The sequence below is a fragment of the Electrona antarctica genome, assembly GCF_951216825.1.
Source record: "Electrona antarctica genome assembly, chromosome: 2".
NCBI classification, from domain to species: Eukaryota; Metazoa; Chordata; class Actinopteri; order Myctophiformes; family Myctophidae; genus Electrona; species Electrona antarctica.
In genome coordinates this window covers 56,777,550-56,797,924 of record NC_136807.1, presented here as the reverse complement: position 1 = coordinate 56,797,924, position 20,375 = coordinate 56,777,550, and the positions used below count along the sequence as shown (strand labels likewise).

At 45.1% G+C, this 20,375-nt stretch overlaps 1 protein-coding gene across 6 annotated transcripts in view; it reads right to left on the bottom strand.

Moving 5' to 3' along the window:
• Positions 1-14,728: 14,728 nt before the first annotated feature.
• tasorb (transcription activation suppressor b) overlaps positions 14,729-20,375 on the bottom strand; it is a 94,906-nt gene continuing 89,259 nt past the window's right edge. For 5 of the 6 annotated variants that reach the window (XM_079519300.1, XM_079519302.1, XM_079519305.1 and 2 more), the window contains exons 30-31: positions 18,760-18,905; positions 14,729-17,037 (exon numbers count right to left, since the gene is read on the bottom strand). In XM_079519300.1, coding sequence (XP_079375426.1) covers positions 15,499-17,037; positions 18,760-18,905 — 1,685 coding nt within the window. In that variant the 3' untranslated portion in view covers positions 14,729-15,498. The remainder of the gene's footprint in view (positions 17,038-18,759; positions 18,906-20,375) is intronic. The other variant, XM_079519301.1, reaches the window with a different exon arrangement.

Here is a 20,375-nt window from a genome sequence, read left to right as displayed (position 1 = left end):
TTTGTAGTCCCCGTGTGTCTCTATACTGCAGGCCTCACGGTAGAGAATTTTACCCGGAGACTACACAAGGAAATAATCTCATTGGTTAAATAAAACCAAGCGCTGTTGTACCTGCACAGAATGGAAGCAGAGCATCGAGCCTGTCTGAGTCAGAAACAGTGCAGTGGCAGCGAAATAAATACAAGATATAATATTTGTTAAAAAGAAAAACGTATTATAAAATATAAATTTGTTGACAGGCTGAGTGTACCAGGACAAAAACTGTCCCCCTTGTAGGTTCAAGCTTGGTCGGTCACTCCCTCTGTCAGTTGAAATTGCCTTGTCGGGTTCCCCTCTACCGTTACAGCGGAAAATTCAGGAATATGTTGTGGTGCAGTCAAATCCCAGGGCAATACCGCGGCTCGCCGATAAGGCCCAGGAAATGTACTGTTCAGTTGAGTGAGAGAGCACCACTCTCTCCCTGCTACACGGCTCGCATAGAGAGAGGAGCAGCCCCTTCTCACTGGAAAAACGGCAAGAGTTCTCAGCGACTCGCCTGAGGAGACTACTTGCTGCTACTTCCCGGGGTAGCCTGCTGATCCACTGTCCACTGATCACTTGTCCAGCATACACGTGGTGAAATAGGGTTTGCAATATGGCAGGGGAAAAAAGGGGTTATCATGTTTATACATTACATTATATACATTTACTCACCGGAATAGATGAACAGAAAGCAGAAGTTGTTGTAAATCCAAAAAAGAGTTTATTTCTCCAGAAGATCAGCAAATATACGGTTTACAGGAAAAATTATTAAAAGACAAAAAAAAACAAAATGATAGAAAATACAGCGGGAAAAAAATGACTAAGATCAAGTCTAAAAAAGGGAAAAAAGGTACAATGTGACTGGGATCCCAATTCAGAGAACTGCTCACCCAAGAGGACACTGTTAGAATGAAAAAAAAAGATCCCCTCTGTCTCTAGCCTACCTCCTCAAATACCCCCCTATCCTCCCCTTATCTTGATTGATCATCTTTTTTGGGTCTGCCCTCAAACTTTGTTATTATAAACACTTCAACAGGTTAAGCCTTCTCCAAAACGTATTACCCGCCTATTCACCCTTCAACAACAATGAGTCAGAAACCCCTAGTACACACATTGTAACATACTCCTAACCTACTGATTTAGCATTTTATACAAAAGCACTGATTAATTACTTAAAACCACTCACTACTCTACTTTTTTTTGGCAGGGAGGCGAAAATATCTTCCCCTTTCTTTTTTTGAAATTAAACTTTTAAGCCATTAAAATACAAACAATTAGTAAGAAGCACATCCCATTCAGAGGAGATCCGTACATGAGTCACTGTTTGTGCACTTATACATCACATTGTAACACAAACTAACAAAACAACATCTTAACATGCAACACAAATAACTGAAACTAAAAAAAAAACCCATCAACCAGAACGCTCTCTGCTCTGAGACATGGGAGGGGCTGGGGTGCCACCCTTCCTTAAACTTTTGACCGTCAGGGGAGGGGGTAGGGAGGGCGATCGTTAACACCTAGGTCAGTCATACACACACAACCTGTGAAATGAAATGAAATGAAATCTATATTTACCCAGGGTATCTGGGCTAAGCTCAAGAACTTGTTTCCAGCCAGGCCCTGCTCATAGAACACATTTCATCGTAGTGGTTGATGCCTTGTTCATCAACAGACTGTAACTTTACTATCTATCCCCTTTCTCTCCAGACTGAAGCACAGTAAAACAAAAACAAAACCAAACTTAACACAAACTTTTGAACAAAAACAAAACCAAACTTCTGTTTCTCTTATTACGCTTATACAAGTTATCATAGTTAAATCCCACCCAACACTTTAGTGAACAACACAAATGATCATGTCATTAAGACATGCGAATCCCTTGACTCCTTCAAAACCGCTCTCAAAGGGCACCTACGGATGGCTGCAATTCGAAACTGGCCCCCGTAAAATCTGAATCCCCCCCCCGCCCCCCCCTTTTTTCCCCTCACTGTATATATTTCTTTTCCCTTTTTTCCTCCTTTTTGATGAATTCCTGTTCTGTCTATAGAAGTGTCTATTTGTACGTCTCTAAATGTTTTGATGATTTGAACATGGTGGACCCTGTTGGAAACAAGTGTAATGCTTAATTGGGTCGTCCACTCACAGTTAACAGCCTTTGTATTGAGTTTGTGCTTGAAATGTACTGTAATTCTGCAAACTGTTAATACATTCTTCAATCAATCAATCAATCAATGATCTCATCCACTTTAATAGTTGATCACCACTAAACCGTCAATCACTCTGCTATATCAGTGGGCCTGTTTGTGGATCTTCAATAGTCCATGTTCCTGCAGTATGGTCTCACCAAGGGTCCGCCCTGGCTCCTCCCGTTACCTCCCCCAAATCTCCCTTCAGATATGGCACCTTCGACCCTTCTCCTGAGCTGGGGTTCTGGCCTTCTCTGGTCGGCCCTCAGATCTCTATCTCTCCCCCCAACTCCAGCACTGTAATCCCCCGTAGATGGAGGAGGAGATTTACGAGCCCTGTCACCCTGGCCAGATCGACCCTCCTGCCCATAATCCTTTTGAGGTGACTCACGAACCCTGGTGTACACATTGTAAGCCCCGCGACCCCAATGTTGTTGTGCACGTTCACGCCCGGTATACAATCTGGGGAAATTCCCCTCGAAGGGGGAGGGCTGTACCGTCTGCTGGTTAGGCGGCCCCTTCTTCAGCTGAGAGTTGCCCTGAGAGGTCACTGGCCCCTGACCTGTGACCAGCGGTTGCCTCTCGCCACTTCCTCCAACCCTGGTGTCTCGCTTTCCACCCCTTTTGACTTGAGCCCAGGTAACTTCACCGAGGCCTACTGCCGGCCTGTTCACAAAATTATAAAATATAAATGTCTGCATCAGGCAAGTGGGCCAGCAGAGAAGGCCCTGCTGGCCCTGACGTCCCACCACTGGTGTGTGTGTGTGTGTGTGTGCGTGTGTGTGTGTGTGTGTGTGTGTGCGTGCGTGCGTGTGCACGCGCGAGAGAGGGTGGGGGCAGTTCAAAAGATTATCTTTTGGGCCAGTATTGATTATGTTTGTGTGTGTTGTCTTCATGCTGTACCTTGACTGCTGTGCAGACAGACAGACAGACAGACAGGCAGGCAGGCAGGCAGGCAGGCAGGCAGGCAGGCAGGCAGGCAGACAGACAGACAGACAGACAGACAGACAGACAGACAGACAGACAGACAGACAGACAGACAGACAGACAGACAGACAGGCAGGCAGGCAGGCAGGCAGGCAGACAGACAGACATATTTGAGTTAAAATACCAGCTACGAGCTGGTAGATCTGCTATTTTTCAATAGAGCACCGAAGTCTGACGTCACTTTCAGTAGAGGGCGCCAATACACAGGTTCATGTATTTTTTATTTGCAGTGAAATCTCCATAGGGCGATTTTAGGTCGCTTCATATAAGAACTGTGTTTGAAAAATAAACCGACCCCCCCGGCCTTTCTGTCAGGGGAGTGGCTGTGCACGTTAATGATGTCCATTCATATTTGATACAGCCAGTTTCTGGAGAAAATGGAATTAATGTGGCCGCAAAAGCCTTGAAACTAGTAAACTACATATGAAGGCAATGTCGCTGCTAATATAGGCTACGTCACGCCCAGCTGTCAACACATTGCGTTCCTGAGATTCCTCGTTGACGTAAGCTCAGCTGGTGGTGACTCGACTCGTACTAACCACGAAACATTAAATATCAATAAAATTAAAATAAACGTAATTAACATTCAGTTTCTGTTGTGCGACGGGCAGATGCAGCCACCCCGCCTACCCGTAAATGTGGTCTCTGGGTTGTTTGGCTCGTTTCTAACGCTTATTTTGTTACTCTTTGGGTATATTTGTACATTTCCACCTTCAGTCGATGCTTCATATCCATATGAGTGAAGCAGTATAGCAGGGGTTCTCAACCCGTGGGTCGCGACCCCTCGGGGGGTCGCCAAATTATTGTGGGGGGTCCCAAAATTATTTAAAAAAAAAAAGAAAAGTGTCTGGAAAAAGGAAATTAAGAGTTTACATATAGTACATGCATACACCTTCCCTAATATATATCTGGTTTCAGTATTTATTAATGGTGTATTGTCACTATTATTAAGGTTATTGTAGCAGTCAATTTATATTGGGGGTCGGGAGGGGGCGGGGCGGGGGTCCCGAGACATTGCCAAAGCATTTCCGGGGGTCCCCGGCCAAAAACGTTGTCTTATAGCTAAAGTATAAGATATTGCTTAAAGGACAACTTCACCACTTTTCAACCTATCTTCATATAATAGGTCCTCACTAATAATCATGATAAAATGGCACAATTATTTTGTACTCAGTCTGTGTCTCATAGGAGGGCCGTGGGCAGTTTAGAAAGCGTCCTCCAGTGACATCAAGATTTTTTTTACAAAAATGTTTAGATTTTCATTATCGTGAGAACGATGGCTACCATTTTTGCATTGCAACTTTTCAGGACTAGAAAGCCTGCAGTTTCTATTAGCTTGTATTCCCCATCGATGATGTCACTGGAGGACGGTTTCTGAACTGCCCACAGCCCTCCTATGAGACACAGACTGGTTTCTGGACTGCCCACAGCCCTCCTATGAGACACAGACTGGTTTCTGGACTGCCCACAGCCCTCCTATGAGACACAGACTGGTTTTTGAACTGCCCACAGCCCTCCTATGAGACACAGACTGGTTTCTGGACTGCCCACAGCCCTCCTATGAGACACAAGACTGGTTTTGGAACTGCCCACAGCCCTCCTATGAGACACAGACTGGTTTCTGAACTGCCCACAGCCCTCCTATGAGACACAGACTGGTTTCTGAACTGCCCACAGCCCTCCTATGAGACACAGACTGGTTTCTGAACTGCCCACAGCCCTCCTATGAGACACAGACTGGTTTCTGGACTGCCCACAGCCCTCCTATGAGACACAGACTGGTTTCTGGACTGCCCACAGCCCTCCTATGAGACACAGACTGGTTTCTGAACTGCCCACAGCCCTCCTATGAGACACAGACTGGTTTCTGAACTGCCCACAGCCCTCCTATGAGACACAGACTGGTTTCTGAACTGCCCACAGCCCTCCTATGAGACACAGACTGGTTTCTGAACTGCCCACATCCCTCCTATGAGACACAGACTGGTTTCTGAACTGCCCACAGCCCTCCTATGAGACACAGACTGGTTTCTGAACTGCCCACAGCCCTCCTATGAGACACAGACTGGTTTCTGAACTGCCCACAGCCCTCCTATGAGACACAGACTGGTTTCTGAACTGCCCACAGCCCTCCTATGAGACACAGACTGGTTTCTGGACTGCCCACAGCCCTCCTATGAGACACAGACCGAGTAGAAAAACAAATGCGCCATTTCTTTCATGATTATTAGTGAGGACCTATTATATGATCCAAACATACAAGATTTGCACACTGCCTTTATACACCCACGATGCAAACACATCTCAGAGTATTGTCATATTTGCTTTAATACAATTATTTTGGCGAAATGTTTAAGAAGTACCAACATATTAACCCTTAGAAGATGAAAGACGCCAATTGGCGTCTTCATCAGAATTCCGTAAATGATCAATGACGCCAATTGGCGTCTTCACAGTTTTTGATGAATCTAAACATATTAATATGCTCCGAAGCGCTGTTTAAATTCCTGAGCTTATATTCCAACTACATTACCCAGAAAACCCGTGTCACGTGACACACGTGTACGTGTTGCCATTGGAAGCTGGTCCCACCCCCTGTAAACAGTGGGGGCAGAGGGAGTCTTCATAGTTTTCATTGTTTTGCCTGTTTGCCGTCTCGCCCGAGCGATTTTCTAGCAGAAAAAGTTGAAAGCAGTACTATTTATTTGAGCGAGTTTTGTGGTAGTAGTATTGATCCATACGCGTCCCAGTCGCCTTCTCCAGGCGGAGTAGCCCTGGTCCAGTGCTTACAGCGAGACTCGCTGCTCCCTCCCTCCTTTTTTCATTGTCTCCCCATCGTCGTCCGATGAGCTATACCGGGAAACCATTGAAGAAGACGATCAACCCGGAATGTTTTGAGGTAATCTTATTGTAGAAAATGCCCTTCTATAGTGATCAGAAATCATAAGATGATCGCTACAAATAGATGCTTGGATAATTACTACTACTAGTCAGATCATGACGCCAGAATGACTCACCACGATGGCCCCCAGCCATTAGCCAGCACCGAAGGTGCTGGCTAATGGTGTTGGTCGGTGCATTGGTGCTGGCTAAGGGCTGGAGGGGGGGGTTGGTGTCGATCGGTTGGTTGGTGCAGTACAAATGTATCGTAGCAGGCATGCACGCATGGCAGTACAAGTATTTTATATTGTAGCGTGCCTTATAGGCGATCTGATCTTTAGAGTAATGTTCGCTCCTTTTATTTACTGTCTACAAAGACGGAGAACAAACATGCATCGTTTACTGAAGCAACGCGTGGTTATGATGACGTTGCTACAAGGATCGGAGGGGGGACGGGGAGTGAAGCTAACAGTAGCGTATTATATAAGATCTGTATGACGTTTCATTGACGTCTGAGCTTGCATAATTGCATTCATTGTATATTGTATACAATCATGATTGTACATTGTTTAGTGTGTCTCCGTGTGATGATGATGATGACGATGATGTCAGATAGCCTACGTCCCCCCCCCCCCCAACTGGCTATTGGCCGGGCTGACTACAGCTAAATGTTTATTTTTATATATTTAGAACTGGCATCGGAGGAGGAGGATGATGATGATGATGAAGACGAAGAGTCAAGACTGCGATGGAGTTCTCCGACACTGAACCGGATGCATTCATTCATTTCAGTTGTTGTTTTTTTTTTAAATTTAGCCTACACACACACACACCGTCAAGAACAACTGGAATGCAGTGGTTTGGGGACACTGGGGAGTTTGGGGACAACTGTTTTGTATGTAGGCCTATTTATTTTCTGTAATATTTATTATAATTGTATTATGTTAGTAGTCATAAAAAATAAAAGACAAGCTTTTACAATGAGTTAGACCTGTCATGGCTATTTTGTTCACTAGTCTGAGGTTTATGGTTTGACTAAGCGAGTTTCAACTGTGATTTACTCTGTAACGGTAGATGGTAAGAACCCAATTTTTTTGTTATAATACAGTATACATTCAAGTCTATATTTTGATACATATCATGGGCACAAAGTCATATCAAAACAATGTCCTTGGATGAGTTTTTTATCAAAACTGTTTCTTCACAACAGGTTTTTGAGATACATGCATGAATAGACACGGTACTGGTAAGACTATGTAAACATGGTATATATCAAAATGTGCGTTAGAATGTCTAATTTTACCCCAAAAAAGAATTGAGTTTATATGATGTTCCATTTCAGAGCTAGGGGGACTTTTAGCTGGATAGGTCAGATTGATCATGACTGACCATGCTATTTATAGATGGCAAAATATCTACAGTGGTACATGTGAGAAACTTTTTATTTTATTTTAATTGAACTAGACAACTCACCCTTTAAAATGAGATATTGCATGGCTATGTACGCCCAGCAGAAAAAAAGTTATTTAGAAAATAAAACTTCAACCGGTCATAACTTTTTTTGTTGTCCTAGAAACACTACCCAGTGTAAATGCAGGCTCTTTTAAATGGCTTCCAACACCACAACTAAACATTTTATCAACTCAGTTCATTTTTTTCCTGGAAGCAGACAAGCCAAGCTTTCTCTGAAGGTCTTTCGTTGTCACACATTCACAACAGAGAATTTTCAATAAATCATTCAAAAACGCCATTCTGCCATAGAGAAGTCTAAAAACTATATAGAAATCCATGAAACTCTCAAAGAGTTAAACACAACAAAATAGAAAAATATGTTCATGTAGTATACATTCAAACTTGGGAAAGCCTTTCTTAAAACCCATTTACCGCTACCATTATTTAATCCCTCCGTTGCGTCCTGCCAGGGTTTTATCGCGCGTGACACTTACTTTGAAGAGCCAAATATCCGTAATCGCATTTTACTATGAAACCATTCCGTGTGTGTTGACGAAGCTGGTGCTTGTTCTCTCGGTCGGTGGTGGAAAAAGTGGACCGCGAGTATCACAGCGCCTGCTACAGGCCGTTGAAAACGCTTGTCTGGGACAAAGCGACCCCTGCAATGTCGCTTCTGTGAGATAAAGCCGTCTGCAAACAGAGCCGGCAAGTGGATGCGCGCGCATTTTCAAAATGGCCGCGCCCATTGGGTCAGAAGCATAACAAAGCTAACGGACGGTAGATTTCGATACGATCGTATTAAAACATGCATTAATGAATACATCGCTGTTAAAACGGCTTTTCCGTTTGTGGCAGGCTACAAGATTCTACGTGTTAATATTCCTATGTTCCTGGCGGGCAAACGATTAAGACATTCACACTTAAAAAACAAAAATACAAATAGAAAATACCTTGTGGAACTCCCCCGCTTAAACATTAAGGCTACATCTTGACATGATAGAGCAAAAAATGACGACGGTCAAAAGAAAAGTGCAATAACAATAACAATGAGGATATGCCAAACTTCATGGCTTCATATCTTCTATTTGCCTACTGGTCCAGGTCCTCAATTCAGCGATATAAGATATGGCTGTACGTCAGTGGTTTTCAACCAGTGGGTCCTTGAGGGGGTTCCAGGTGGTCCCCAGTTAAATGATGGAGAGTTGGTAACCAAATGGACCCCTTATAGATCTTTAACTCTTTGAGAGCGTAAAATGGCGCTTACGCTTCCGTTTGCCTGTTATCTCTCCTAATGGTACCAACATCAATACAGCATGGAATTGTTGGACAAAATCTTGTCCAACGACAACAACATATTCTACGTTTTGGGTCTGAGAGGCTAAATGTCATCAAATGGTGGTCCGTGGCTCAAATTCCCAATAAATAATGGGCTTTGATATGAAAAGGGTTGAAAACCACTGCTGTACGTGGTAACAAAACAACGTCCGAGTGGAATACATGGGAACGAGCATCCATCCACTGTATAGCAAAATAAATCTTCATGAAAGATCCAATACAAGCCCTAGAACACAGATTGTGAATTATAACATAATTACTTGCGGTAAAGAAGAGCCATAAGAGACCGTAATGTCACTTATTTTGTTCAAACAGCCAAAACCATGTGATTTAAAATCTACAGTGATGCACATGTGTCTGTCATCACCAATGGGATTCATTTGGCAGAGAAGAGAAAGTGCTCATGAGAAGAAAGAACATTACATCATACCAGAATCTCTCTTAGGCTTCACTCACACCTTCTAAACATTGTTGGATGCTAGATGTAAACAAAGGGTAAGTGTCATGGCCGCCCAATCCATTTCCAATGGAAGTCACATGGTTTGACACAACATTTTTGTTGTAGCCTACGGCTTTCGGCTGTGTTTCGACTGCCCCCCTCCCCCTCTTACAACAAAAATGTTGTGTGAAACCATGTGACTTCCATTGGAAATGCATTGGGGCGGCCATGACACTTACCCTTTGTTTATATCTAGCATCCAACAATCTGTTGTGGCCGTGTGAGTGAAGCCTTATAGGTCTCACTCAGACCTTCACAACAGATTGTTGTATAGCTGATGCATGTGACTTGTTTACTGATGCAAGCTCGCAATAGCATCCAACAATGTTGTATGCTAGATCGATAGGTGTGAGTGAGGCCATAGGCTGTCCTTATTGGTCAATATCCATCAAAGAATAATGAGGACGATTGGAATAATCTTTCACTTTAAACGTTTAGCATTATAGACAATGCTTTTTTTGTTGTCTTTCTGTTTTTGTATACATAAAATACAGCATTTACTTTTTTTGCCAGTGTTACACGTCAACACGTCAACAGAGCATTGCACCAAATACTTCCTTTTCGTATATATATATATATATATATATATATATATATATATATATATAATGTGTGCTTTTAGAAATAAATATATCTAGAATCTATACAGCTTAAATCAATACTGTGATATGTTGTGGGTGATTTATTATTATTTATTATTTACCTCTGCTTTATTTATTTCATTTTTTTAACTCCCTGAATAAACATGTATAGGCTACAGCAGTGGTTCCCAAACCTTTTCATGTCAAGGACCCCCAAATTGACACTAATTAGCCTGCAGACCCCCCATTTGAATAGATATGCCAGGGATCCCCATAAGAGAAGATGTTTACGGCCCTAGGCCCCCCCCCCCCCCCCCCCGGTTTGATCAGAACTAGGCTACGGCCCCTTGGCATTTCTATCTCTGGGACCCCAAATTATATTGTAAAATCAATGTTTATTTAATGGAACCAAATGGACCTGTTAGGATCCATTTTGTTCCATTTGTACACTCTCAACGTTACAGACCCATAAGGGTCCATTTGGTTCCAAACTACCATTTAGCTGGGGACCCCGTGGAACCATAGAGTATATAAAAGAATAGAAGTTGCTCAGTGGCGTTTTGAAGCACCCGGAAGGACTGTCTACTTCCGCCTTTTTTCATTTTGGGCACCAAAATTTGGTGCCCAAAATGTGGAAGTGCAAACGCGCTCAACGTTAAAGCCCAGCTGCACGGGGTTTCCTCGTCATACTTCCACGGGTCCGCCTGCAGTCCCTCCTCTTACCGCTAGGGCCCAGTGCTTCAACGTTGGAAAGCCTCACTGGCCCCTTGCGTGGAACTCCCCCAAGGACCCCTGGGGGTCCCCGGACCCCACTTTGGAAACCACTGGGCTACAGTATATTTTCACTTGGGCTGCAGGTGATTTATGTTTGACACTGATCATATTATACACAGGTGATTTATGTTTGACACTGATCGTATTATACACAGGTGATTTATGTTTGATCGTATTATACACAGGTGCATTTGAGCAGACAACAACCATATAGACAAAACCAGTTTGTTTCATAGTAGTATGTATTACAGAATGGTCAAGAGAAGGTCTGACATCATTGTGGGTGTTTAATTGTACAGCACGTTTTATTTATTTTATTGAATTATTATTTTAAGGCCAGCTATAGGCTGTCATCAGTTTGTTTTGCATTATGCAAATATGCACTGCAGTAACTTTATCTTTCAGAAACAAATCTGAATTAAAGGAAATAAGAAAAAGTGAGTCTGAGTCACTCTGACAGTGTACAAATGGACCCTAACGGGTCTATTTGGTTCCATCTGTACACTCACTGTCAGAGACAGTTAAGGCCAGGGAGACCCTGATGTAAAAGTTTAGGAACTATGAATTTGTTTTTAGTAACGTAACGTGACGTTTACGACATTGACGTGCGATGCGTTTTACGTTACTGCCACAAAGCAGTTTGTTGTTTGTTTTTACCGGCTCCATGTGTTTTACCAGCTGACCAGTAAAGTTAGTGACCAGTCTAGTTCGGTTCTTATTAGAAAAAACATCTTGCCAACCAAGTGTCACTGGGTTTGGGACAAAGGTGGATGACTAAGAAAATAATCTGGGACCATCGCGCTGCTATACATGGACATAAACTGCAACACTGCTAGTCGAGCGGTAGATCTTTCTGCGGAGTGTTGCCAAGTCTGCATATTTCCAGCCTAACGTGGATTCATTCAGTTGCTTGCCTGGTTTGGTTTTTGAAGGCTGGTTAGCTTATTTCTGCCACGACAGTTGGCAGTTCATTCTGAGTCAAACTCCCGCGATCATGGGACATGGATGGGAATGTGCAGTCAAAATCGCCAAAGCGAACTCTATAATCTCTATACTTAGGCACAAACCAACTATTTACGAGGAACAATATTGATGGAACTAAGAGATTCGCTGAGTTAGCTATATTTTATATACAGACATTTAGAAGGAATAAGCAAAATCGCTATGCAACATTTCCTCCTCCTCCCTTTTTCGCGGGGCGGAATGTTTGAAGGCACACACACACACACACACACACACACACTGGGGTAGCAGTGTCATGACGTTCTTACCTAAATGTGTGTGCAGTGCATGCACTCAGTCTCAAACTTTATTATTGATCATGCGCGACCTGAAACCAACTATTTACGAGGAACAATATTGATGGAACTAAGAGATTCGCTGAGTTAGCTATATTTTATATACAGACATTTAGAGTTAAAGGTGTGTGCACTGCAGTGCATGCACTCAAACTTTATTATTGATCATGCGCGACGTCATGAAAGCATTTGTAGGTCAGACAGGCAATACTATAGGCCCACATATAAAGTAAACCAACCTAGATTCCTAGCATTTCTTCATTACATCTTGTGTAGGCCTACATGTGCGTACATATTTCTGCTCTGTATGGGTGGCGGGTGCGTTCCTGTGGGTCAGTACAGTGACAGTACAGTAGAGGGTACATTAGAGGGACCCCCACACGGTAACTCCCTCATTTCTCAACCGTTTCGGACACGGGGCGGCTCGCTGGAATCGGGCCGGCACCCTGGGTGCCTTCCTGTGGGTCAGTACAGTGACAGCACAGTACAGTACAGTAGAGGGTACAGGACCCCCACACGGTAACTCCGTCATTTCTCAACCGTTTTGGACGCAGGGCGGGTCGCCGGAATCGGGCCGGCACCCTGGGTGCGTTCCTGTGGGTCTGGAACATTTATCTGTGGAACCATTCTGTTGCTTGTCTGGGTGGGGGGTCCCCACTTCAAATATGATTACTTTGGGGGGGTCACAGCCTGAAAAGGCTTCTAAAAATGCTAACCTTATATTAAACACACATAGATACGGAAGATGCTGGTTATTATTCATAATGAATTATGTCTTGTTTTCATATAAATATATTCACGAGGGAAAACAGAGACTTCAGACTCGACTCGGACTCTTGGTCAAAGACTCGGGACTCGACTCGGACTCGCTGTCAAAAGACTCGGGACTCGACTCGGACTCGCTGTCAAATGACTCCCGACTTGACTCGGACTCCAGTTCCGAGACTCGTGGGCATCTCTGCTATCTACCAGGTAGATATCTACCAGGTAATCTCTGCTATCTACCAGGTAGATATCTTCCAGGTAGATAGACAAGGCAGATTCTGCCTTGATTATTCTATTTAAAATAAATACAGTAGGCCTATAATAAATCCAAATTCTAACACAAAAATACAACTTTCACAAGGTTATAATTAAATTCAATATTCTTCACACACAACCCTTGTATTCCTTCCCCCTATACAAAACATGGTATATTTCCAGCCCCAGCCCAGGTGCAATGCATTATTATTAGCAAGGAGCTGCAGTGGCGTGTTTTTGAGTGGTGCAAACCACTCCAACAACTGGCTTTGTACCCGTGTTAGTTTGTACCAAAAAAACGAGCATGGTTGCTATGGTTAGTGTGTGACGTCACTGACATAGCTGATCAGACTATATAAGACCTTGCACCAGTCAGTTCACACGGGTGTGATTTTTTTCAAGCAAGTGGCATTCAGAGAGTTGTTCTTACTTGTGCTTATAGTTGGTGAAAATGAAAAGGAAGCACACCTCCCTGAATGTGTTTTTGTAGTTAAACAAAATACAATAAAATAAATAAAGACTGACAGAGCAGCAGCAGACAGACCAGGTAATGAAGATTAGGCATACATTTAGGCGAGGAAAATAGGCCAAAAAATAAGGACAATTAGGCAAATAACCTCACATTAACTTTTTAAGGGCACTGAAGGGACTATTGACATGATTTAATACTAATGAAGGTGTATAAACTATACTGTAGCCTACAATTTATTTGTAACAGCTGTATTTGATTTCAAGGCATTTTTTATGTAGCTGCAGCATAGAAAACGAACGGTAGAGGCCGCTGTTTCCCATGGGATACTGAGTGTATCAGTGTGATAACAGTTTCCCATGGGATACTGAGTGTATCAGTGTGATAACACTGTTTCCCATGGGATACTGAGTGTATCAGTGTGATAACAGCAGCCTGGACCAAACACTGGAAGATATTAGCTTGACAGTTGACACAGTGACACTTGACAGCTTTCTTTTAATTTGTTTTATTTCTTTTTAGGTTTAATACGAGAAGAAAGTTATCCTCAATCACGCGCCCACGCAGGTGTTGCCAGTAACGCACGTTAATTGGCACTTCCTGAGCGTTTTGCTGCTCCACTCACTGCGTCGTCGACTTGTCAAACATTTCCACGTCTCTTGAATTCTTTCTGCGTGTTTGTTTATCATTGACATAAACACCTAATGCTGCTGTAGTGAAGTGTCCAGGGACGATAGAAGTGGTGAAATAAATCCTAAAACATTCTACAACTTGAGCTCATGCAGCCATGGGGAGAAGTCAGGAGAAAAGCACCCCCAGAGAAACAAGACAGAGAAGGCCTGGGACATGGCTCAGTGGTCCAGGCACCTTGGCTGGTAATACAGTCTGGCAGTGTGCCGCGGGTTCGACTCCCGATCCTGACGGCCTTTACTGCATGTCTTCCCCCCCCCCCCCCCCCATCTCTCTCCCCATCTCTTGTCAGCCTACTGTCTGTCCCTCCATAAAAAAATATAAAATAAAGGCGAAAGCCACAAAAACATTGGATGGATCCAAATTATTATTTTTTATTACACAAGTAAAAGCGGCCATGTCTTCCTGGCACCCCAGAGCTCCTATTTTGAATGAATCCCACATTCTCCGACATTTATATGGTTGTGACACAGTTTCACCTCAAATCTGACAGAAACTGGGCTCCGAGTGAGAGAGAGAGACATGAAGACGGGTGTTGTTTATCATTTTAATGGTTCATTTGACACTGTCATCAAAACCATGTCCATCGCACACACAAAGGTCTGAAACATGTTTTATTTTACAGATTAGACTTTCTGAACCAAGGATGTGTGTAAAAAAAAAAAAGAAAAAAAAGAAGAAAAACAGCAAAAGTGTCATTCCTTAAAAAAATATCAGCCTTCGTCCCCTCCCCTTGTTCAAACCTTTTTGTTTTTTCTCTCTCAAAAAAAAGAAAAGAAAACGGGGACAAAACAGAAAAATACATCATGACAAATTCCATCCATAGAAGCTTTTTTTTTTTTTTTGGAAAAAGGCCATCGTTGCGTTTCTTGGCAAATATAAATATAGTGGTTTGGAGACAAGGGATTCTAAAACGGCTCACATGGAAAGAGCAGACGAGAATAATAACAGTATAACGCGACAGACCAGGAGGACACTCGGCACTGCCTGCATCCACGTTCTTATTTATTAATGTAGAAAAAACCAGGATCCTTCTTTGCTTTTGTCCTTTGATTTTTTTTCCTCTCCATTTTTTTCCTATTATTATTATTATTATTATTTAAATCAAGTTGTGTTTTATTTTATGACAAGTACTTATATACATTCAGCCAGCTCTAATAATAATAATAAGTCTCTGGAGTATGGCGTTGTTCCCCCCCCTTTTTGTTGTTGTTTTTCCAGGTCACCATGATTGTCTGTCTGTGTGTGTGTGTGTGTGTGTGTGTGTGTGTGTGTGTGTGTGTGTGTAATGTGTTCGTTCACTTCAGGGGGAGTAATTGTGAGAGTATGTGTAGTAATCCTGTCCACGTCCCCTGCCCATGGGATAGCCCCAGGGGTTGCAGGGGCCGCCGCCTTCCCCTAGTCCTGGCCGGGGCCACTGCAGTGTTGGCGGGACGACCCCTCTCCCCCCTCGGTAGCCCCCCCCTAACGACGAACCGGGACCGCCCATGAGGGCCCCCCTGTGGTGGTGGTGTTGGTGGTGGTGGGGGTCCATCTGTCCGGGAAGAGCACCCCATGCACCCGCGTGGAGTGGATGTGGGGCGGGTGGGTGGTGCAGCTGAGGTCTGAGGAGGAGCGGTGCCCCCACTCCTCCTCCCGGGCCCCCCCGGGGAGGGCCCGCTGTGGGGATATTACCCACGCAGGATGCTCCCAGGCTGTCCGAACAGTCCGCGGGAGTCCTGGCTCCCTGGCTGCCAGGGGACGCTTGGTGGGACGACCACTCCCCTAACCCTACCCCGCCGGCCTGGAGCAGCCCACTATGGGCCAGTGCACCACCAGGCATTGTGGAAGCGTCGGAAGAAGCCCCTGTCCTGTTGTTGTTGTCTCCTCCCCCTCCCGGGCTGCTGCTGTGGTGCAGGCCGCTCATGTCCGCTCCGTAGGCGGAGGAGGAGGAGGTGAGCCCGCCCGGAGAGGCCCCGTGGGGCGGGGTCGAGGGAGGGGGGTCCGAGCCGTACACGTGGCCCAGCATCATGAGGTGGGGCGGCGGCGGGGGTTTGACCTCCATGGGCAGCGAGGCCAGGTTGGACCCCAGGGGTCCCACTCCAGCCAGGTGGTTGGACCCAAGGGGTCCCACCCCCCCTCCGCTCAGGAGGCTGGGGGCCGTGGTGAGGAGCGACGGGGCCGAGGTCAGGAGCGAGGACAGGGCGGCGGGCGTCAGGAGAGAGGGCGGTGGCGGCGTCGGTACGGACGACACCAGAGACGAGGGCGCCGGTGTTTGGAGCGTCGTCGTAGGGGGGGGCGTCGGTTGTTGGGGACCGATGGTCGTCGCCGGGAGAGGAGGGGGCGCCGGGGGTCTCGGGGGGTACTCCTGGGGGACGGTCGTCGCCGGGGCCGGAGGAGGAGGAGGGGGCTGCGGGGGCGACGCAGGGTAGGCCACGGGGGAGGCGACGGCGGACGCGGTGGCGTAAGCGCCTGCCGCCGCCGCAGCCGAAAGGTAGCTGGCCCCCCACGAGGCGGTGGGACACAGGAAGCTCTGGTGGGGGTTGACGGCGAAGCCCCCCGGAGACATGCCCCCGCCCACCACCCCCACCTCGGACGTCGTCCCGGCCAGCTGAAGGTTGGCGGCCTTGAACTGGGAGAGCGCCGTGCTGAGGGCGGCCGACAGGCTGGGGTTTAGAGGGGCGCTCCCCGGGGTGGTGCTGCTGCTCTGCTGCTGCTGCATCGCCGGCACGGTGTCCCCCCCTGGGAGCGGCGGGCGGAACTCCTCGTTTTCGGGAGGCGGGGGCTGAGGAGGGGGTTGTTTCTCAGCCGGCGGGGCGGAGGAGGGGGGCGGCGCCACAGCGGAGGAGGGGAGTCCCTGCTTCTAGAGGTTTGGGGGCGATATGGAAAAAATATTAAAATAATATATGACCAGATTTTTTACGAGCTACGAGGTTATGCTTTAGCTATTGAAAAATAGCAGACCTACAAGCTCGTAGCGCGGCACTTATAGGTCTGCTATTTTTGAAAAATCGTGAAACTGTGGCGATATGGAAAAAATATTAAAATATAATATCACCATTTTTTTCCCAAGCAGAATCACCATTTTTTTCCCAAGCAGAATCACCAAACAACTTCAAAGTACAATATTTTTTTCCTGTCGGAAACGTACAAGAACTTACAACTACGATACATGATATTATCACGATAGTTTTTCATGCGGTTTTCTTAGGGCTTATTTGACAGTTCAAGTTACATAACGGTACAACCACCTACAACTTAACAAAAAACTAAAAGTAGCACAACATTTAGACCAAAATACTACAAAAGTATAAATTAAGGTATAGAACTGGAAATCATATACGATATCTCTGAAAAGGCATACCGTGTGAAGACCTTTTTATCACAATACGATATTTATCAGAATCATCGTTATTATCACTAGTGCTGTACGGTTCTCGCTCAAATGTGAATCTCGATTTTCCTCCACGACAATTGAGATCACGATTCTCGCACGATTCTCATTTTTTCTTGTCTTTAGTCTGTAGTTAGCTGAACATTACTAAATGTGTCACCTGGAGCCATAACTACTGTGGCTTTAAACCATAGAGCATTAAAAGGATAGAGACTGATCTGGCGTGAAGCTCCGCCCCCTCCGCTATTCATGTCAGTGGAAGTTGCTCAGTGGCGTTTTGAAGCACCCGGAAGGACGGTCTCAAAACGTCTACTTCCGCATTTGACCACCACATTTTGGTGGTCAAATGCGGAAGTGCAACCGAGCGCTCAATGTTAAAGACCAGCTGCACGGGGTTTCCCGGTCATGAATCCACGGGTCCGCCTGTAGTCCCTCCTCTTACCACTAGGACCTAGTGCTTCAACATTGGAGTGCCTCACTGGGGCCTTGCTTTAAACAGACATCAAAGTGTTTGACTCTCTTGTAGCAAAAACATAAGAGTAACTAGAATGCTAGAACACCATTTTTCACCATTCTTCACAAAATGAGATTGCACAGGTGTCTGAATCTAGCTCTCAAACTATTTTTCCATTCATTGTACAGCACTAATATTGTCACATCACTGTTTTACAAGTAAAAAGGTGGGTGAAATTTCGTTTTTTGTGCATAGTTTCCACCTCTCCCCCATTTCGTCGACTACCTTTTTTCACTGAGGAAAACTAAATGAAAACTAAGCTATGGTGACTAAAACTAAGACTAAATGTATTGACAATGTCATCAACAGATACAAACTAGACTAAAATGTTAGGAAGGGACTAGTGGACAAGAGATCCAGTATAAGTCATTTTACACTTGGTTGCATGCTGAAAATAGCCGATCTACAAGCCCACGACGCGTTGTGAGCTTGTAGATCGGCTATTTTCAGCAAGTGTAAAATCAGCAATTACGACGACATCAAGGCCCGCCAAAATACATTTTAGTCGACTAAATCAACCGTAGATTTAGTCGACTAAAACTAGACTAACATTCCAGGTGACTATAAAATGCGACTAAAAACTAAATGAAAACTATTCAAGAGACTATGACTGAAACTAAAAATCTAAATTTGCTGCCAAAAACAACACTGCACCATATCATATCACACAGTCCTACCTGGTTCTGCTGCTGCTGCTCGGAGGATGAGGAGGAGGGGGGCTCGGGGGGAGCGGGCGCCACCGCGGCGGGGTGGGGGGTGGGTTCGGCACCGTCGTCAGAGTCCAGGGACATGTCCTCGGCCTCCACACACTCGTCGTTCACTGCTGAGGGAGAGGGAGAGAGAGAGAGAGGCAAGGTTATTATTATCACGCCGTTTCGCATTTACGCTATAGGGCTGTCAAACTGTTGAAACGTTGAACCCATTTAGACATGAGGACGCATCTGTGTGGCCTCATAGCCTTTTAACTACTTTTAACCATGATTTTAAATGTTATCTGTTGAAAAATGCTGCTTCTGGGCATCTGAAACTGGTCTGCTAGGGGTGTAACGATACATTGTAACAGCGATACGATACGTATCACGATACATGGTTGACGATACGATACATGGACGATATTGGTTCATTATGGCGATACGATACGATTCAATGATTTTCGATACAGTGACTATTTAAATTACATTGCCATTATTTCAAACTAAGTAATATTAAACCCCTCTTTTTCTTTTTCTTCTAAAAATTCCTAAGTAACTTTGCACAAAAATGTAGTATATTAATGCAATCGATTATTTGCAATGCAAAACGATTCGATACCGATCATTTGCATTGTAAAACGATACGATACATAGTCAATGTTTCCGTTTTCATTTCGATATACTTAGATTCTTGAAATTAAAATCGAAATTTTTGGGGGTCCTTGTCACTGATATAAAAAAACATAATGTAGGCTTTTCATTAACTGTCAGGATTTAGAAGACATTCTTTTTTAGAATCTGGTCTCAGGTTTTAATGGGTTAACCTAGGGCTATGAAACTGCTACAATGTTTAATCCGATTGATCAGAGATAATAGGCATGCAATGATTATATTGTATAGTCAAAGTCATACGATTTGTCACACGCGTTACCGCAGTGAAATTTGTTCTCCGCATTTGACCCATCTCTTGGAGCAGTGAGCCGCAGCCAAGGAGCGGTGAGCTGCAGCGTGCACCGCGCTCGGGAATCATTTGATTAGTAGATTTGACCCCCAATCCAACCCTTTGTTGCTGAGTGCCAAGCAGGGAGGCGTTGGGTCCCATTTTTACAGTCTTTGGTATGACCCGGCCGGGGATCGAACCCCGACCTCCCAGAAAAAAGAGGGTTGTTTCCTGTCATTTGCTACAGTATTGAAAACAAACAGTATCGTAAAAGAAAAAAAATCACATGCGTGTGAAGTGAGTGCTGCAACTCCGTGTGGGGGTCCCCGGGGAGTTCCCGAAGGTTCCAGACCCACAGGAACGCACACAGGGTGCCGGCCCGGGTTCCGGCGAGCCGCAACCGCGTCCGAAACGGTAGAGAAATGAGTTACCATGTGGGGGTCCCCGGGGGGGTCCCTGGAACATCCAGAGCGCCAGGAACGCGCCCAGGGGGCCGGGCCGATTGCGGTGAGCCGCCCAACGTCCGAAACGGTTGAGAAATGACAGTTACCGTGTGGGGGTCCCTCCAATGTACTGTCACACCCGGAAATCATATATACTGTTAATATGTGTGTGTGTGCGTGTGTGTTAGGCTGCGCAACAGTGACACTTGGTGGTGAAA